The sequence below is a fragment of the Falco peregrinus genome, chromosome 3 (genome assembly GCF_023634155.1).
Source record: "Falco peregrinus isolate bFalPer1 chromosome 3, bFalPer1.pri, whole genome shotgun sequence".
In the NCBI taxonomy this organism is placed as follows: domain Eukaryota; kingdom Metazoa; phylum Chordata; class Aves; order Falconiformes; family Falconidae; genus Falco; species Falco peregrinus.
The window spans coordinates 30,951,317-30,973,149 of NC_073723.1; the positions used below are offsets into that span (position 1 = coordinate 30,951,317).

The window sequence follows — 21,833 nt, forward strand, 5'->3', positions numbered from 1 at the left end:
ACTCTGACCTAGACTGAAATGAATTTTCTTTTGATGAGTAATAGGAGAGAACATTTCATGGAGCTGTAGGAACGGAGGCATTATATTCATCATGCATTTGTGAATGTGTAGGAAGTATCAACTCCAACTAGACTTCAAGAGCAAACCCACATGCTTCCACTGATATGGATATCTAGGCTACTTCACATTTTCATGCTTACAGGAAGATGCAGTCCAAAACTGACTTTCATGCCTCCCAACAGCCCTTCCAAGGACATGGGGGAAAAGTATACCCATAAACACTGTTCTTATAACAAAAAAACTCACATGCAGTGAAAACATGGGTGGCCAGCCTGTGCCTCCCTAGGTTATGCATGGAAGTAGACCCACTGTATCCTAAGGGCAGTGCTCGTCCATCCCTCTCTGTCCGCTCATCCACCCACCCCTGCCGTGAGCTCCTCCCACGCAGGGTCCATCTGCACAGGATGGACCAGACAGCGATGTGCTCTTGGAGTGTGGGTAAGAAATACATTTCTGCACTATAAGCATCAATCCAAATTGCAACTCCCTGTCTGAGCTGTTGAAGCTGCAGATAGTCAGCAAGCAGTATTCAGCTTGTGGGCATCAAATCAATTTGCAACCGACTTCACGATTAAATAACTCCAGAAGACATCCGTTTCATTCTCATCAAATCAACCACTGGCTACCCACTACGAATGTGTTTAAGAATCTACCAAGAAAACACAAATGCTGAGTTTGCACTATTTAATATGGATCCCCTCTGTTTTCTGTGATATTTCTGGTGAGATAGACTTTGGCAAACACTGCCTCACCTGCCAGAACTTCTGTTCTCTGGAAGAGGTTTTCTGAATGCTTCTCAGTGAACACGTCGGTGTCATCCCCTGGCTCATCACTCTTCTTCTTGGCACCTGTCTCGGGCCTTTCCTCTTTATCAATTTCTTCAGGTGACTGTGGCACAAAAAAGAAAACAGCGTCACTTACAAACAGGGCGCACCATAAGTCGGCACAGTCACTGTCACTGCCCATCACGGGCAGCCACAAAGCTGTGGCTCCATGTGCATACTCCACAATACCGACAAACACACACAGGAAGCTTTTTGACCGTAGAAAGCTGTGCTAGGCATTGTAACTGGACCTATCTGTCATCACAATGTTGGAATGAAAAACACTATCAGCAAGTTTAAACCCCCAAAAGCGCATTTAGCGAACAGCTGTTAAGTATTGCCTGTGTTTATCAGAATAACAGCCTCTGAATGAAATAACAAATCTGAAATTAGCATGTCAGGTATGTTATATTCAGAACACCTTTGAGGGTAACTTAAGTATCACCTATGGTAGTAGAAGGAAACAGTGAAATACTAAATGGAACCTGGCAAGTATTCAAACTACAGCCAAACCACACAACACTCTCCTTTGAGAAAGGAAGTTTCATGCAGCATTTTTTAATAACTCTTCGAGAGACTTAAAAAAGGTACAGCTCAGACTCAAAGGTATCATGAGAAACTATCTTGTGTATCATGAGATACTGTTTTTTGCATCTCTCTTCTTTTGTGTGAAAGCCAGACGTCCCTATGTAGACTTTCTAGTAGAAATGAAACTGAGCAGCTCTGTATTCAACAGGCTGCAGTAGCATTCATTGAAGTTTGGGGGGGCTTTTTAATCCATATAAATCAAAGTTAATATCAAGCCATCAATGGGGTACAGCAGAACCATTTCAAATGGTATTGCTCTCCAGCCACACACCTTTGTTTGTGCAGGCACCTTGGTCTGCATTTTCACCGTGGTGGTCTCAGCCCTAGATGCATCACTAGTTGTCGGTAACTTTGGAAGCGTTCTGGATGTTGTTATCACTGCACTATCCTCATCTTCTTCAGCACCTGGAAACAAAAGAGGTGACATTTCATTGACCTGTGAAATTCTTCCAGACTAATTACGTTTTTTGTTATGACACCAAGGTAGGGGTGCTTGCGCAGCCCACCTTAGGGAAATGGTTTAGATGACAATGCCTAAGATAAAGGTGCGAGTGCAAACAGTGTCCCCCAAGTGACCCTATGAAAGAGGAAGCAGGAAATTACCTCAGTGTTTTTGAAAGAGAAGTAGCCAGCCTGAAAAGAAGTATGAAAAAAGCATAAACACTTGTAACCTCTGGAGCAGGAGCAGCATCAGGGCTGCTGTGACCCTGCCTGACATGCCCCTGTGCTCTGCTGGGGCTTGGCAGCACCACCCCCACCCTGTGGGTGCCCCCAGCAGCCACCTCCCACTCCCCCACAGCCACCATGGGGGCACCCCTGGAACCCCCACCCTGGCAGTGCAGGGTCACCTCCTGGGGGTGGCAGGAGGTGGTGGGGACCCAGGATCACAAGGGGCGGGGAGCACCTGTGTCTCCCACAGCAGAGGGGTGTGGGCAGAGGGTCCTGAACATCCAGACGAGGAGAGCTAGCACACCCCCACGGCTTGCGAGAGGGGTGTGTGTCTGTCTGTGTGTGTGTGTGTGCGTGTGTGTGCACAAATCTTGTGTATGGCGCATGTTGGGATCAGGTACAGAAAGGGGGGTGGAAATTTGTAGTTGGATGTTAAACATTTTTTAAGCGGCTCGTATTAAAGTTATCTGTTGTATTGCTGATATTAAGCTCAAAAGTACAGTTCAATGATTGCCAGTTAATGGCATATCATCAATCAATCAACTTCTTTATCTGGACTTGACTTAAACTACATGAACTGACCAGGTTTTCCCTGTAACACAGTGCTTCATCAACAAAATCTCTCCTCTACAGCAAATCCATTAAACCCTCAAACATAAAAACCCAAGTAGTTTCTATCTGCAGGAAGACTGCTATTTCTTTATGTTTCAGTCACCAGGAATTCATGTGTTTTTAAACTCCACATAATTCAGAAGCCTTTTCCTTTTGAAATAAAGAGTAAGAAGACAGAAAACTCCCTAAAGATGACCTTAAATTTAATTTCCTCTACATTCAAAGCCCTGCTGGAGTATGAAGGCTTCTTTAGAATAAGATAATGGACATGTCTAATAAATATCCTGTAGTGATACTGGAAGGAAGAAGACACAGACAAGAGACTAAATTACTGCAAGGCCTGAAAGAGGAAAAGAATCAACCTATTCTTGGACCACTCCTTAGGAATCTCAATGTGTTCTGCTCATTACAGACACCGATTATCCAAGTAACTACTGGGTAATAAATCCAGCAAATGTGCATGAGAGTAATTCCTAACAAATAAAAATATATCCTCTTACAACAGAATAGTATGACTCACTCATTCCAAACTGACTTCTTATCGAATTTTTATAGAGAAATAAAACAGGTTGAAAATACAAGTGCAATAAAGACATTTTGAACCCACGATCAAGAATTCTATACATTTGGCATTGAAAGGAAAACTATTTCTTACTCTAGAAAAGAAAACTTGGAATCATGAAAAAAAGTACTACGTTCAAGCTACCGGCATGGAATAATACTGGAAAAACCGTCAGAGATAGCAAACTTACAGTGCAGCCTCCAGAATAAAGACCTCACAACAAGAATCGGGTATTTTCTTGAAATGCTACTCAAAGATCAAAAAACCAACATCCTGCTTCAAAAGAGAGATGAGGAAAGGCATCCAACAGGAAAATTTTTCTGGCTTTGCCTCAAGAGTTTTCTTTGAGAAATAAAGGCCCAATGGATATCTCAGCCTGCTTTACCTTCCAAAGTTCCTCCAAATTACACAAGACTTTCACAGTCAAGGAAATTAAAATTGATGATCAGATTAGAGATCTGATAAAACACACTTTGAGAACAGAGAACTTTTATTTTCTTCTTTTTATGAAATGATAAATCCCACTTAATCACAATTGCTCCTTCAAGTCCTTAAATGCCACCTTTGCTTCAGGCAACAGTTGTGTCTGCCAGATAAAATGGTGAGTGTTACAGGTCTGAACCTCACTGGCTAGAAAGGATGCAAACCTCTGGTCTCTCAATAAATGGATGACTAATCTAACTCCTGAACTAGTTGCTAGGTTTGCACTAAAAGTACCCAGCTCCTCTTCTGTATGGCCTCAGGGGAATCCCGACAAATCCAAAAACATCAGGGCACCTGTCATTTAGGCCTGACTTGGGTACTGGCTCAGACACACCCCCACAGCTCCTGCTTTCTAATTAGCTTTATCTAGACAGGTCTCCGCTTGGCATGGAGTAGGTCTAAACAAGGGGAAGGCACTACTGACAGTAGTGTTCTCAGAACTACTTGTAAATAGGACTGAAGGATCAAAAAAACTCTCTAATGCTCTCCAGAACACAGCAATAGCATTCCACATAGTATCATTTTCCCTAAAAGGCAAAAAAAAAAAAAAAAGAAAGAAACCCACCTCCCTCCCTGAATCCAAATAAGACTGGAAATATAAACTATAGAGTCTATGTCATGAGCATAACTTCCAAATAGGTTGTTAAGATGAATACTGTGAAATGGTTGGAATATAAGAGCTTAACCTCTTCCTCTTGAAAGTATTACTGTCTCTTTAGATGTTTTCTGGATTTGGCTAGCTTGGGTGGCGGTGCTGGGTATTAACTGCCATGAGTCCCTCTACAAATAGATACTGCCCTGTTAATGAGGGCACCAAAAAAATCTCTGCAGTAATGAAACTCATAGCCATCTCTGTGGTAAAGAGTTGAGAGCTCTCGACCATCACACACTGTCTTATCCACTGCAACTTCTTCAGGATGCCCAATTGCTGTCTTCATAGTGGTCAAAATAGCTCTAAATTGTGCTGTACTGTTGGAAATATCCATTGTAGCTCTCAGTGATGTATCTATTACCTGCCTCTTGGATAATGGAAACACAAATGCTCTTTCACAGTCTTAGGGCTTGAGGAAACTTGTCAGGAAATCAAGACTGTGACAGCTTAAGTTATTGTATACTACAAAAAGCCCATGGTAGCTAGCACTCTTACTTGCAAAGCAGCCCGTGACTGATTCTTCCTACCAAACAAATCCAATCATTTCACCCTATCTTTTGTCATCACGATTATTTGCTGTTGCACATCACACTCTGGGAATACTACCATCACAAACTTGTCTTAAGGTGGGCACACACATACCCACCATCTCTTTCACACCTTCCATCTCTACGATCCATGTGACACCTACCAGAATAACACATTTTTAGCTGGCTTATCTCACTCCCATTCACATGAAAAGTCCCCAATGCAACCTTTAATCAACATAGTGTTAGGCAAGAGACGACACTGTAAACATTACTAGTGCCATATCAGGGAACTGCAGCTGAAATAAATGGAGACAGTGGAAGGATGCTGCGTCTCTGATATTTCTCACCTGAGGAAGGAAACTTCCCCCAACAAAACTTGAAGAAAGAATAAAAGGAAGCATTCTAACTATACTGACATATAAGATTCTGCCCAGCACCACAAACCCACACTTTCAAACAGTATCACAGTAGGGTTTTATGTTAATATACCTGGAGAACCAGGCAGTCAATGTCACGAGACATGTTTGGGGCTGGTATAGCAGGTGGACAGAAGATCTTGCTCCAGGCCAATACGAAAGACACTTATGAGTCAGTCCAACCTTAGGAAATGGAAAATGAATCCTTGCTGTGCTGCTGCACCCCAGGAAGGGAAGCACCCCAGGAGCACCCAGCGTTGGCCATGGCCCTCCTGCTGGCTCCTGTTCAGCACCTGGGAGAGCGCCCGTGTGTCCCCGGTCCCATTCCCCCCCGCCCAGAACCATGGCCCCCCTGGCCATGCCACCACCTGTCACCCAGCCCCGTGCCACACTGCCACTGGACTCCTGAACCGCCTTCCAGCCTCGGAGCGTACCTTCAGCTTCCTGTTGAGTCAACAGCCAAGAGCATTGTGTTTCTTGGAGAAGCTCCAACCCCACCACCATAAATTTCCTCCAAGAATAGTCCCCAGCTGCAATGTCAGTCTAGACCTAGTTCATCCTAAGCCAACCTCAACTCAAGCTGCTATAGACTGACAGATATTAGGCTGGGGAAGAAAAAAAAGGAGAAGGAAAAATTTGCATGAGATTCTGATATATACACTGCAGTGACTTGTCTACCATGAGTAACTTAAGACACAAGAAGCAGAGTTTTCTAAAGAACTTGCAGATAAATCTGACAGAGATGGTACCTTTCCTTAACGTAAGGGTAGTTGTGCTGCTTAGCAGCTACTTCCAGGTACCTGCAAGACCAAGGCTCAGTAAAGATCTTTGATGCCAGAGGAAAAAGTAACAGTAGCTATAAAAGCATTTCAAGTTGTATATAGGCAGGAAAACTATTTTTACTCTTTTGTTATTATCATTATTATGCTATATATAAACAACAGCACTAAAAAGAGTGATGACAGTCTGAGGCATGTCCTCATAGATGGAGACCGTAAGAAGGAAACAATGGAATAATGAATTCACTACAGACGTTCTGCTATTGATACAGGACAATCAGGAAGCAGGCATGGCTCCTTTGGAAACTGTTGACCAACAGATTCAGACTGAACACTTGGGCAAATGCACAACAGTAGCTGAATGTACATGAAGACTAAAAGCGGCTATGAAAGGAAAGAAAAAAAGAACACCATTACCTTTTTTTCTCCTTACAATAAGCCCTCAGCCAATTTCTTGTTTGAAATATGTCATGCCTACAGTGACATTTGTCCATGTTAATGCTGCTTGAAGATCTGCAAGGGCATTAATGGTGGTGCTGACAATTCCTGTTTATCTCCAAAGGCCTGGTGGCAGCTAACAATTTTCATAGCAAGGAAAGGAGTCAGCATGTTGTCATCTTGGATCTGTTTGCTTGGAGTGGAATCACATAGCAAGAAAACCACTCTTGAGTGTGAAGGCTCTTCCTGCTGGAACACTACGCCACTGAGCACGCAGTAAAGAGGAACACATTCAACATAATATGAGGAAAATTGATCAGTGGTACATCTGCAGGACACTTTCTACTCCATAAAATGGAGACAGAAGTAAGTATAGGATGAGTAGGGTGCAGGGGATCCTAATATGCTTCCCTCCTGAGACTTTTTTTTAAGTGAATAAAACTGGGTCCACAGATTGCTCGGAAGATTATTTGAACTTCTTCCTTTGTTCAAAAGTAGTAGATTTAGGTACTGCCACATGAGCTCTCTGGAGGGGCATCCAGCTACTCTTAAGTCTACATGAGACTTTTCCTGTTTTCTTGTAGGAAAGAAAAAAAGAGACTGCCAGAGGCAGCAAGAGTGCATTATACACTCTATCTTCCACCCACAGTCAAGGCTGAGCACAGGAAAACAGAAGAGAAAGCCAAGGTGTAATTGTTGGTGCATTACTGTTGGTGAAGTCTAGAGGTAGTTTCTGTCCTTCTGGCTCCACTTTTACCACTGAGATGGGTTAATAAAATCTGAAGCCAGTTCTTGTATACTCCTTTCCACTTCAAAAGCAGGGCTGCATTTTGAATCATCCATATTAGAAACAGCCAGACTACACAGAGGGATGGAAAAAAACCCAAATCAGACCATTCTCCATACCACTATTTATTGTCAACCTGTCTCCTTCCCTGAAGCTTACAAAGTCACCAGCATCTGAAGACATGACAGAATGGGATGCTGACTGAAAGGGCAATTTTCCTGTAGATCAGAATTTTCCTGTAGATCACAATTTTACTTAGACAGTCCTAGGAACTGGATGAAATCAATGACTTGTTAATTTAACTTTTTTTTCTTTTCAAATGAAATGTTAAATTTCCCCTCAAAGAAGTCTGCAGCAGGAACGTCCAATTAAGCCTCTGATCACACTGGAATGTCAATTTGCCCCTCTGGAGGATTCCCAAAAATGCAGGATATCACCTGCATTTAATATATCTTTGAATCACCAAAAGACAGGAAACACTAAAAAATCCACCCGAAAAATCTCAGCTGTGGCTTACAAGGTAACAAAGTGCTACAAGAGGGGGTCATCCTTCAAAAATCCACAACTATGTATAAACATCAAAAGACAGATTACAAAAAGTGAAATAACAAATAAGTAACACACTTGGGAAACAAATGGGATTTCCACAACAGCTCAACAAATACAATAATAAGGAAATCTCTCTTCCAGAACTACCATAAAATCCTGCACTTGGCTTTTAATGGCTGGAGCCTCCCAGCTAGTCTAGAAGATACTTCACAAAGAAGCTTTCTAAGAGAAACGATTAATGAGGTTTCATTGACAGCTTTTTGAAAAATTATGAGCTAGCTACATGACATGTCTCTAATGAGTGTTTAAGAGTGAGAACTCAGTATGTTATGCTTAAGAACTTCTTTATTCACTGTATGGATGTAATTACCTCAGAGAAAACCCATGGTTTTGGCAGTATCTAGACTTCTAAATTTAAAACAACAAGAAAAAGGAAGAGATACCGTGTTTATGTGAACCTGGATGCATGTAAGAGAAAACAAGATTGCTGCTGCTATGTTTTCTTACAGACTGCTAAATTAGCATTATGTCATGGGAGAACTAAGCCTTCTCTAATCCTTATTTCTAAACTCCAGAGAGAACTACACAGAAACTAGAGGGAAAGCAGAGAGACAGCAAAGAAAAAATAACGCTGTGAAATGATGCAACTAAGGAGTAAGAGAAAAAGAGCAGAGAGTTAATATTTAAAACTCAGCCCCCAGGGGTGCTCAGTGCTCTGTAAACAGAGCGCGCCAAGAACTTGTGATACCGAAAGTAACATCTCCAGTTTACAAAGGAAAACTGCACAGCTCTTGCTCAAATAATTGCATTACTTCTTATGCTTTTTAAAATCAAATTGTGACATGTTGTCTCACCTGAACCTGACCCAGAAGAATAATCATCATCATCAATTGGATAGACGCCTGATGCTTCTTCAACAGAGCTGTTGTCAAGGTATAAATCTTTATCAGAGGTCAAATCTGCTCTCTGGAAAACAGATAAGAAGGAATGGTTAAAAAGATAACAGTTCTCTAGCACAGCAGTCTCTTAATCTTCACTCCTATTTCCAAAGTTGATGATGGCACACTGAACAGTTTATACTTTCAGTTTATGCAATACATTCATCTAAGCTGTTAAAGAAATTTGTAAGAATTACATCATAAAGAGAAATTCAAGGCTGCACAATGAAAACTAAGAAACCACCCTATCTTTAGGAAGCAAGCCCCCCTGCAAATCACACTTCATCTCATTAAATGCATGAATGAATAAATAGGATTTGCAATGTACTCTGCAGAGATTCTGTAACAAGAAAGCAGCAAATCCCAGGACTGAAGCCCTCTGTCAAGATCTCAAATATACAAATCTATAGGCTGTTACGTGAAGTCTGTCATTTGATTTCACATGGGAAGCAACAACAGTGTGTATCAAAAACCATCTCAGAGATATATTGAGCCAAACCTCATGAAACTCTTTACAAGTTAGAACAAACAACTAGGACTACAGAATACAAATGTTTCCAAGACAGTAGTGTTGATTAAGGGTTATGACACTTCCAGCCGGATCAGACAGCAAATCTCCAAAATTTTGGTCAGACATGATGCTCCAATTTTAAATGAACACATCTCTTCTAAAATTTAGCTGTAGCTTCAACAGGCTAAAAAGTTGGCTTCTTGTGACTTTCACCACATTTTTAGAAGTATTTCCCTACTAATGAGAGATGCTGCTAAAATGAGCTGATACTAGAACACTGTATCAGTCATCCTTTTAGACTGACAGTTCAAGCTTTGAAAGACTGGAAGTTGTCTTCCCCCACAGCAGCTTGTGCTTTCTCAGCAGAGCATAAACTTCCTTATGGGAGCCATGTATCCTTGATGACCGAGATGGCACCTGCCGCTATTACTACTATTACTTTTACCAGCATTTCTGTGAATGCCCATTTGCCAGGACTTGCTGAAAAAGTATGACAGATGCAAATGGAGCTTGAATTCAAGAAGCCGAATACCAAAATACTACACCAAAAAGCATTTGTTCTGTATCTCATTTAAGCACCCAAACCTGCTATTCTGAGTCCCAAGGTCTCCCATCTTACTTTTTACTGCACGGCATTGATTGCTCATTTTACTCTATCTAACATTCACTGTAGCTTTCCTAAAGGGGTAGCAAACTGTGAAAGGGATAACTCCTGTATGCAAAGACCCACACCCACATCTGACTTTTTGAGGTAAATTTTTTCCCAGAGGCCTAAAGAATATTGTTGAAGATGTGTGATTTTTTTTTTTTTTTTTTTTTTTTTGGGGGGGGGGGGGGAGGTTTGGCAACAGATTCCTGTTCTAAGCTTCTTCACAGCAGAAAACTGCTCTTCAGTTTGATCTACAATAAAAATGGATTATGGAAAGCAGAAAGGCCATCTTGACTATCAGAGTATTTAAGAGTGAAAGACCTTTGCACTGGGGGTACCTGACACTTCTCTGAACAGCTCTGAACTAAAACAGTGTTAGCCTGTTTTTCTTCTACAGAGGAAAAGAAAAACAACACAATACTTGGTCAAAGTCTACTCTTGCTACAGCAGCTTTGAATATGGCGGGGAGGTAGTAAAAAAGCCCTGTTTTTAAGATAGGTTTACAAAAGGCTTGCTCTCATCTGCTGCTGCGAGTTCACACGGTCTGCTTGGAACTGGCTGCAGTCCAAAGCAGAAATTCAAAACAATGTGTGGTCACCATCAAATGACTTAATTCCTTTAAAAGATGTCTCCAAAGGAAGGCCTGAAGTATGTCGGTAGGTGTATAGGTGGTATTGTAATCAAGACGCAGCTGAGAGCGTTTCCATATAGGAAAACAACTCCCTGTCACGGGACAAATATCCTGCTGTTCAGCAGGCTGCCACAATGGGCCAAGCCACTTTGCCCCGTTTTACTTTCAGCCACAATGATGGTACAAAACCACCCACTCTGCAATATCAGGCAGGAAAAAACAAAGCAGATTTAAAAGGAAATGCAGGTGGCTGACCATGAGTATAGAAAAAGCATACAATATTCAAAAGCTATAAGAGGCAATAAATGTTACCCAACACCAAGCTCGGAAAAAAATTTCAAGACCTATTTGGAGAAATTTCCTAACAATGAAAATTGCCAATAACATTTGGCAACAGCTGAGAAAAAGCCTGCATTTGCAAATGTTAGTGCATAAAAACCAGTCTGCATGAGAACAGAAGCATCACACATCCATGCCCACAATTTTTAATGTTGAATAAAAATATGAACTTACCAATCAATTTATTCCCTAGGCGATTTCCCACTTCTGTCTGTATCAGAAGCAAATTTAGCAGATTTCAAAACCCAAATGAAACCCAAAAAAGCCCCATCCCAAAACAAACAACCCTGTTTCCTTGCTCCTTCCAGCTTCACAGGACTCAGAGAAAACAGAAATGATCCCCGATAGTTCTTCCGAAGACTCAGTTTTTGTAAGACAGCTGAGCAGCTAACCCAACCCAGCTGCAAGCGCCTGGTCAGCCAGGCTCCCCACCATCATATCCACTCCCTTTCTTTCAATGAATCATGGCTTTCCAGCTGCCAAAAGGTTTCATTTCTAGCTATGCTGAGATGTTCTCAAGATTTAAACCAGCTGAAAACAGAGGAACAGAAGTGGAAAAAAAGCCTGGGTAGTTTTCTGCAGCAGTTTGAGCATCCATTGTATTTTATTCTGGGGATGAAAAGGATACAATGTGAAGCATTATTTAATATCTGGTATTGTGGATGGCACAACTCTATCAGAATGCAAAAACTATTCCCCACAGTCTTAGAGACCCAGTACAATATTTACTATAGGGGGAAATATATGGTACAGTGAACTCCACATGCATTCAGATCAGACATCAAGCTCCATCTGAGGAAGATGCTCTGCAGCTTCTCTGGCCGCAGCCCCTTGCTTCAGCCTATTTTCAGTATGAATAATTCTTGTCTAGTGGAACTCAGGCAGGACACGAGCACCCTCTCAAACCAAAGGCACAAAGAAGCATACTCAAGCTTAAAAATCCCCAAGCATTTGCATAGATAAATGCACTGCACTGTCCCCAAACAGACTCTCTTTGTCAGCTGGCTAGTAGACTTGGGGTAGGGTCACCCTCTCTACATCCACAGCTTGCACCTCTTTTCCCAGTTGCTCAGAAGAACGTAGCTGCCTTAGGCTACTTGGAATGAGAACTGCCTTAAGGCTAAGAATAAAAAGAAAAGCCCAACAGTTAACAAAAAATGCACAGGGTTAAAAAATAATTCTAATAAAACTCTAAGCTTAGAAAAATGAGAGATGGTTAATGAAAATAAAAGAATCTTTCATGGAGCTTAAGTGAGTATCAAGCACTGAAGCCGTGCTTTGCAATTTTACGGTATGTAAAAACAAATTTGATTTTACTTGCTCTAGAAATGTTTTCTCACTTGTCAGCTGGGAAACCATGGGGGCCCGTGGACTACTTCCAGGGTGTTCACAAAAGATAAGTTGGAAAAATAAGTCTGTTGTCAGTAGCTTGGACACAGAAAGGTCTCTACTAGCACTTCAATATGCTTACGGGGAAAAATAAAAAAGTCTGCAAATTCTAACTACATAAATCTATTTTTAGTTATTAGGAAGGCCAAATATTTAAGGGACTATTTCCTATGGCTAACAACTGAAATGAGGGCCCTCATGTCACTTTTATGTAACAGCCTTACTTTCAGATCTATTAAAACAGCAGGAACACCAGGCAAGGATGTCTCTGTTATCAGTCCTTTAATCTGGCCCTGAAGCCACAAAAACTGCTCATTACCTCCTGACAGAGATTGCATTCTTGTCCATCATTGTTATCCCACTTACGTTTTTATTCCAAGAATATAATGCTGCAAAATCCTGTGACCTAAATACTTCACATGCTACATGCCAATGGTCACTGATTCCTCTCTGGTTATTGACTACACTGACATAAATCTAAATTTCATGGATGTAGTTTAGATTAGCACCCATTAAGTACTAGTTAAATGATATTTCCATACCTGTACTAAGTTGAATTTGAAATCTCAAAGTCTTTATTTTACTAAAGCTTGCATTTTAAATTATTTTTAATTTAATAAATCTAGATCATGCAGAACATTTTAAAAAAACACCTCATTCTAACACTAAATGAGAGAGGAAAAAAAGCAAAAAGCTTTTCTGACTCATCATCTCACAAAAGGCATAAACCATTCATCAAAATTACAATGGCAAAAAAGTGAAAACAATCTTCAGACAACAGGAGGGTTGGGCTTCATTAAAAAAAAAACAAGTATAAAGTGCCCTGTCATACCCATTTCCCTTTTCCAGTCCTGCTGTTACAGTCAGTCCTCCCATTACGTGAGGGTGATTTAGGAGTAAGATGTTGAAGACTTATGCCATGGGGATGAAGCCAAGAAAGCTGGTGTGAGAAGCAGTGAAGAAGTAACATCTACGATGGCTGTCATGGCTGTTTGAAACTCAGAAGAGCAAGGAGTAACTGACACATGGAAGGTAACATTTTATTACTTACAGATGCACTCAAATTTCTGTTCTCTGCCTTTTGGGTGTATGTATGGGACAGAGAATTTGAGGTTTGCAGCTGGGTTATTAATGGTACATTGCCTCCTTTTTCCCCAGATGGAAGTCTTTTGGATGTAACCCGTTTAGTATGCACAGAACCAGAGACTAATATTTTAAAAGTGATGTTATATCAAAAATATCTAAGCCAGAAGGCTCTTAAATTTTGCAAGCATTACAGCTGTTAATTAGGCAGAGATCTCATATGTAAGGAGAAAGAAAACAGATTATCTTCTTCTATTAACAGATACTGCTGTTCTATACGTCCTTGTATCAAAGCATGCTCAGCTGGTGAGTCTGAGTCCACTGAAGTGATGTATTCTTCACATACACTACATTTTTGGAAAGCTAACTATCTGAATGCATTCATCTAAAGCCCAAGAACCATTGCAGAGACTCCCACTGAAGGCTGGAGAAAAGGTAGTTGTGAGAAGGAGAAGCTGTATTTCCCTCTAGGCTTCCTGCAAAAGGAACTGTGATCTGCCAGCCAACAGACCTCAGTACTGCCAGACTCAAAGCTGGCAGGTGTCTTCCTATCGCTGCTCGCCATTTCTTTGCTTTCCCTCATCACACCAGGAAAGCTACTTCACCGGTGAGACTGACCCATTAAGAGTTCGTTAACCTTGTCCAGGAATAAAAGTCATGATTTTAAACAAAAACAAAAAAACAAAAAAAACCCCCACCTCTACAGCACAAAACTTGAAAATCAGATTTACATCTTGGAGCACTAGGTTTTCCCAGAGAAATGTGCGAAGCAGGAGAGCATCCACCTTCCATTTCTCAATGTGTTACGGGTTCTCAGAGATGAGCCTCTGGTGGCTCGGACGATGCTTATCAACCTCCTTCAGCCTGCACATCCCTATGCGGCCCACGTACACCCTGCTGCAAACACGTACTTTTGAACGAGGATTTTATGTTACAAAGTATGTTTGCCACTGTCTTAGTACAGATGCCTGCCTTTCCTGTCACTGACATGCCCGACAGCTGGGCACAGAATAAAAAGAGAGAAGTCACCCCTATTATTTCCTTCCAAGGTGGTGGTGGCCACTTTTAAGGACTCGCAGGCCAAACTCTTCCCAGCAAACCCCACCTGCTGCAGTGGGCCCTTTAGCAGAAGCAGCGGTGGGAGGCATGGTGGCAGGCAGTTGTGGGATTCTTTGAGAAATAATACACTAATAATTAGTGATGTAACTGAAGCACAGCACTCTAAAGACTCTCCATTTTCTTCCTTGGAGAAACTGTACTGCCTGCACAATGGTGATGTTAGTGGAGTGGGTACTGGCTGCAGGAAAGCTGCCCTATGCCACGGTCTGTGTAACCGTGATCACAGCAAAAATATTACTTCCATAACAACAGGCCCCAGATTGAATTTTCCAAGTTTGAGAGCAAGGGTTTCATATAGAAGCCAACATCTGCAGTGCTCATTTCCCCCACATCATTTTGACATGGTTCCCATCCCCCAGTTTTACCTTGGAACAGCCTAAAAGCCTCCAAGCACACCCTGAGGCTGCTGCCTTTCTGTGCCAGTCCTGCTCATCCACGTGCCCAGTGTGAAAACCACCCTTACGCTGGGGACTGCCTGGACCAAATTTGCCAAAGCTACTGCCACCCCCACCGCTGGCTTTGGCCAATTAAATAACAAGCTGTGACTCATTCTGGAAAGCTAGTTTCCAAAGGTTATTTTTAAAATCTTAGAGGAAGTTTGCTGCCCTTCTTCAGGTAAGGCTGAAAAGTATATCGACTCTGTACAGGTGTCCCTACTAGAGCTGTACGTCGGGTGTTTGCCCGTGGGGACGGCGCTGGTGCCAGCAGCAGTGCAGCAGGCTGAGACCCTGTCTGGTGCAGTGCAGAGCCGCCACCACGGCCGGAGCACATGCCAGAAAGATTATTCACGCTCCTTGTACCTCATGTAGAACTTCCTGATGCTGCACAAAACTATAGCTTTAGGCCTCCAATCTCTCACGACAGATAAAGAAAGGGTTTGACTGCTCGTGGCTGCTGAGAAAAGGCGGAGAGCCCAAAATAAACACAAGTACTGCAAACTGCTTCTACTACCGCTAGCATCCAACAATAGAGGAGTCTACCAAAAAAGCTGATTTACGGAGATTGCCTCATGTCAGAGCCAAGAGTCAAAATATGCTGGCTTTTAAGATGCACACAGTCTGTTACGCCAGACTAATTACCAAAACAGAGGCATATTTGACAGGGACAGCATTAATAAAACAACTCTTGCCGCTGTCAGGCATTTCAGCTGTCCATGTCACGGCTCACACTAAAGAAAATACACCACATCCATGGTGCTCACAGGGAAACACTCCAAGGCAAAGAGTCCCCTGGGGTAAGAAGACACCAAGAAACCATCACCACATCAGCTACTGTTCATTTAACAGCCCCGCACCAAAGAAATTACAGTGCTGCAGTTGATAGATTTAAGTTCTCACTCTTCACAAAGTCATAGCAATTCACGTGCCTGTGTTCTAACAGTTATCTGTGCCTTTAGAAATATCCCCTAATGTGTAATTACATGCCGTATGGTACATTATGTGATAACAGAACTTAAAATGGTAAGAAGAACTTATTCAAGCTTATTTGAAAATGCTTTTCTTCCCATCACAAAGGCTCACAGATCTGTGTAGTGGGTCTTTGGCCTGCTTACAGCTTTGGAGGTGAGGCTTGTCCTGCCTTGAGGAGAAAAATAAATGTCCTCTAAAGTTCTGGCCTGTTTGAAATCAATTCCAATGGAAAAAGCTTGTATCTTTCCACTTTTCACAGGGTCTGATTTCCAGTTGTGCATCATTTGTCTAGTAGATGCACACAGGGACCGAACTTTATTAATCTAATCCCTTATCCACAAACTCTGTTGCCCAGGGTGGGACAAAGGTTGCTGTATGAAGACGTAGGAGGGAGGCAAGCAAGCACAGCAGCAAGATCAGGCAGGGCTTTCTATCCTTATGCACGAGTACCACCAGCATGATTTGTGATGAAGGACAGATCAAACTACTTGCTCTGTGCTCTCCAGCCACAACTGGTATTGAGTAAATGAACAAAAAGAGATCCTCATCAGGGACCCAACATCCCTCCGAGGCTATCCAACTAGGGAAGCAGTATTAAAGGACTACTAGCTGAGTGAGAGCGTAGCTGGGTCTGCTCCTACAAAAGATGCTTTCATCATCCACCCTGCACAATACATGTACATCTTCATTCAGTTATACAGCACTTTTTGGAACAAAAACCTTTACCTCTGTGGATCTCAGCCACCACTATACCCCAGTGAAGAAGAGTACCTCTTCACCTGGGCAGAGACTCCTCAATAGAAGTCCCACGGCCTCATCTCATGACTCAGCAAGTAAAAGCTTGTATCCGGATCACAGGATATGAAACTGCAGCATTTTATTTTTCTTCTCCAGCAATTAAAGTTTCCTGCGGTTCTACAGCAGTTCATGCTGAAATCCCATGCCCAAGAGAGGACCAGCCCCACTGGTCATTCCCCAGACCTACTGCCAGAGAGCTGCGTGGTGAGATCACCTGTACACAGGCTACAGGTTAGGACCAAGGGACCTTCCTAATCCAATGACCACATAAACTTACTTCAAGTTAAAAACAGCTACTTAGAATGATAGAAGGGCCCAGCAAACTCTGATATACCCATGCAAGCAAACAGCACTCCTGTGCTGTTCATGTGAACCCCTTGATTTATCACATTCCCTGACTCCACACCAACAGGTCTTTCCCTGTACATGAAACCCAGAACTGAATACTGCAGTTTAGTTGTCTCTTTTACCTTGAAAATGTGCTTAACAGTCAAGGTACAGTACACAGCAATTCTTGTTTCCCACGTAAAAGCAGAAGTTTAATACTCAAGTTTCTCCGGGAATCCCAAAATTAACAGATTCAAAGTCCTTTCAGCTTTCATGCCAAGCATCATTTGGTGCAAAGAACAGTTTATTCTTCAACTTTGCCTTTGACGTAGGCACAATACAACATGGAAACTATTTTAGAAGGGCTATAGCTGAATCAGCTTCTGAACTGCTACTTCAGACTGAAATATTAAAGGGCAATGTGCAGGCGAAACAGCATCAGAAGCCAGCAGCCAGCAATGTGCATCACGGATTGATTTATCTCAATTAGCATAGCAATTTTCTGCACGTTTTCTAAAAAGCACCCTTCGGTCTCACCAAAAATAGGATCAAAACCACCATGCAAATCATTGTCACGGCTCAAAATGCTAATCAGTTTTTTAAGGACAAAACAGCCCATGTGCAGACAGGTTAAATTTAAGGCACAGCCGTGACCAAGCAGCTAAATGTACTCCTTTGAAAATGCTGAATGAAGAGGTTAGCCTGTCTTTGAATCACCAGTCACAAGTCTGACAGTAACGGGAGAAGCAGGTAGCTTTTGGCATAGAGGTCATAACTACATGTACCTGCCCCAGTCACTGCTTTTAAATCTAACGCACGCTGGCTCTTCCATGCATACCTCCCCTCTCCTTTCGTATTTTTCTGATCCTCTTCCCTAATCAATCAGAAGAACTAACACTTATATTTTCCTCCCTCCTCTTGAGAATGTGGATGAATGATTAAAGCTGCCAGGGTAACCTCTTCGGCATGCATGCCAATAACTCCCCACCTAATAGCCTTTCCTCTGCCTTGCTGCCCTGGCCCACTGGTGATTACTGCAGCCCCCTGAAGTGGTCAAATTGCAGGGCAGCCCCCATGGAAACCTATTTGGAGCTGTTCGAGCTCATACCAAAGAATGATGTTTTTAATACAGATTGTTCTTTTTAAAGCCCTACAAAAGCAGCTGTAATCAATCGTAGTGGGAGCACTGCAAACCTCCACCAGTTTCAAAAGCCCCATATTGATTCCTTTCCAGCCTGTGGATTTTAGCAAAATAAACCCACGTGATGAACCCAGAATCAACTAGCATGAAATCGTTTAAATTAAGATATTTTTGCCATTAGTAGCAAGAATTGGCAATAAACTGTCTCAATCAGTTACATTCCTTTGGCATAAACAGGGAAATTATAGACAAAACTACTATATTATTAAAGTTCCGTTAACCACCAATTAAATATTACTAGCAAAGGTTATGTATGGCACCCAAAGTTTGTCAAAGGTGAGACAGAATCAGTCTTTGCAGTTTAAGGAGTGAGCATTTCCAGTTCTTGAATGCATAATCTATTATTCAATAGGGACTTACTCGTTCAACAACATGGTCCACAGATCTCTCAGTGGCCACTTCTGTTTACCACCTGCAGTCAGCGGACCCTTGGTGATGTCCCACCAAAGCTCCCCACAGGTGGAAAAATGGCTACTGGTAGATCTAAAATCTGTTTGATCTTTCTAAAAATGTGTGCTGTTAGCTGAAGGAACTTCCCTCTCTCCCATAAACACATGCAACCTATTTCAGAGGAAGGTTGTAAACTGCTCTAAATGAAGAGGAATCCTGGATCCTTTAGAACCAAGATGAATATTAGTGGTAACACATTCGTACCCCAGGTTTGCTAGACTCTTACTTAAGGAAAGTAGAGTTCAAGTAAGCTTTAAGTATGCTTAAATGAAACACTTTTGACTTTGGGTGCTGACAGAGAAGATTTTCTGCTCAAAACTGGTACTGTCTAATGAGGCAAAATGCAAAGTGAACTGCAGATCAATGTGAACTTTGCATTAGCCCGCAGAATGTGTTGCATGTGCCAACCTCCTTTCTCCAGTCCATGAAACTGATCACAACTTCATTTATTCAGGTAACAACTTCCAACTTGTTGGGTGGTGGCTGGAAGCACAGAGCTAAGGGATCAGTTTGTCATCTGGCAGGAACAGCATAGGTAAATCCAAAACTTCGTTAAATTAGGCCAGAACCCATGATCTCTGTAGCCAATAGGATAAATGATTATCACTGCTACTCTTTCCACTGGTATAGTCTTCTCAGAGACAGCAAACACAGAAAGCACTGGGAGACCAGGTATATCTTTGAGACAGATCTCTTTGTATCCCAGATCCCCAAACAGCAGACAACTAAGATGACTTTATTGCTGTTTCCAGGTGCCAACTCCCACTCATTTCACCCGTCTACAAGATTAAGTTGTTGGATTTGACACTCTGATCCTGTCTGTCTTAACTGAATTTTTGCTACAAAGGCTCGGTGTTCATATCCTCTTTGATGCATACAAAGATAAGAAATGAGTTTACTTCAGATAGGAATAAAGCATCACTCTAATAACTTCTACTATAAAAGCAGTTGAGTGAAATCAGAGATATCGCGGCTTATACAGGCTACATGGCTTCAGGAGCAGTCTTCTGTCTGGTATGCTGCCCTTCAGGCACTGCTCCCCTCCTTCCACCACGGAGGAGGAACTGGTGCATCACCGAGGCAAGCTTGCCTGACTCCCCAGCCAAAGATGACAGACAGGTTGGGCCTGGGTTGGGGGAGACACACAGCACCGTGCTTGCTGCACCAGCCAACTTCCCAGCCAGGTGGGGCCAAGGAAAAGAAGGAAGGATTTTCCCTCCTGTCCTCCCTCCATATCTGACTCTCCTGTTGGCTCCCTGGGGCTTGCAGTGCAGTGTCAGACTGGGGAAGGGAACCAAGGGGACTAATTCTTTTGAAGACAAATACAGCCCAGAGTTGCATTTGGAAACTAGATGGGTATACTGAGCAGAACTACTGAAAGATAATTTGAACTATATTTTTAGGAATTTCTCCGCACACAGTTTTGCAGCCGGCTGACTCCACATCAACTGCACAGCAAGACAAAACAAGGCACACCCTTGGTGAGGCAGTCCACTGTGAGCCTCCATACCTGCTGTAAGATGCATCCACACACCATAACTATTAGCATGGATTGATATTCCTGAGAAGAACCATCTAACATATGTCTGCTCTTAAAAAAACTCACAAACGTACATAGAAAACATCAAGCTGAAATCACATAGTATAAGGTACGCTGTAATAAAAGAGTTACTCCATGAGCAGTGGAAAGGCTGACACTGGATTTCCTACAGCGGTTCCCCTCCCCACCCAGCTCCTGCACGTTTCCCCTGGGCTTCTCCCTCCCTATGAGCTGTGCACGTGGATGTGGCAGAACATGGATCAAACAGCTCAGCAGATGAACATATAGGTATTTCTCAAAATAGAAGTTTCAACTGGAGTTACGTAAGGGGCCATCTTCAAACAGCACATTACCATTTTTTGGTTTAAAGCACGGTCAAGAAAGCTGCTGCTTTAACTGAAGGATTAGTGAACTGATAACATAATCTCTCCCAGTTATCATGAGTGATAACCACCTTTAATGAAAACTGTCTAAAATAAGCTTCATATTGATTACCTTCAGATGATGTTTTAAAAAGTATGTTGCATAAAACTAGAACCAAAAGAATTACATTCATAATGAAGGTAGGGATAAATTACACTGTATTTGATAAATTAGCTTTCATTGCTTTAAAGGAAAGCAAGCCAATTAAGTTGTTTGACAGCATTTTTAACAGTCATAGATCCGACTGAAGAGTAAAATACAACAAAGACTCTTAATGGTATTAAGTATCTGTTAACAAAGAACAAGCCTTTCTTGCTAGCATTCATACTTTAAATCAGAGTTCTGCTGAAGGGAACAAAGATTTCAGTATTTCTATAGCCTAATTCTGAATCGTCATAAAACTGTCCCAGCACCATCAATACAAGGTTAGCAGCACACTACAACATTTACTGCCTTATCAACAGTCTAAAGCTTTTAAAAATCCATATGCCTACAAAACCTCCTGGACCTATTACGCATTGAGGATTTCACAGCATTATTGACCTGGGCAGCCTCTTTATCCTCAGTAAGTTATTTTAAGCAACTTTCTGCTAGCAAGCAAGTCTCTTTGTTAGGCTTTGTCTGTATTACTGCTAAAGCACTGCTTACAATACAGCACAAAACAGGGAGGTACTAAGCAGAAACCAGAAAGGGGTCTGTGAAGTTCCCTTTTTTATTTCTTTTTTTCTCCACTTTCCTGATATGTTTCTCTGGCTACACACCTAAGCCACCTCCTGAGAAGGGGCAATGTGAATGCACAGCAGACAAAACAGACCAAATTCATGTATTTCAGGGACCATGCTATTTAACTTTCTTTTGCATTGTTGGCACTTATTGAGATACGTAACTCTCTATATATCTGTCTTGTAGAGAAACAAGAAGCTGGCAAGTATATTTACCTACTGATTAAGAAAACATATCACCTGGCTTGGAAGGTGAGGAAAGGAAGAAGAAAGGTAACTTTCTCATACTTCAAATTCAAAAACCAAACATTCTGCCTTATTCTTAAATCCCTTATCAGATAAAGGTCTCCAGCTT

General features: G+C 42.0%; 1 protein-coding gene across 2 annotated transcripts in view; it reads right to left on the bottom strand.

Annotated features, from left to right (window-relative positions):
- The window catches only part of SDC2 (syndecan 2), a 60,571-nt gene that overhangs the window by 2,691 nt on the left and 36,047 nt on the right, over positions 1-21,833 (bottom strand). Inside the window, exons 1-4 of one of the 2 annotated variants that reach the window (XM_055799108.1) lie at positions 13,239-14,130; positions 8,804-8,915; positions 1,744-1,877; positions 813-948 (exon numbers count right to left, since the gene is read on the bottom strand). In XM_055799108.1, the coding sequence (XP_055655083.1) occupies positions 813-948; positions 1,744-1,877; positions 8,804-8,915; positions 13,239-13,376 (520 nt within the window). In that variant the 5' untranslated portion in view covers positions 13,377-14,130. Of the gene's footprint in view, positions 1-812; positions 949-1,743; positions 1,878-8,803; positions 8,916-13,238; positions 14,131-21,833 lie in introns of those variants that run through there. The other variant, XM_055799109.1, reaches the window with a different exon arrangement.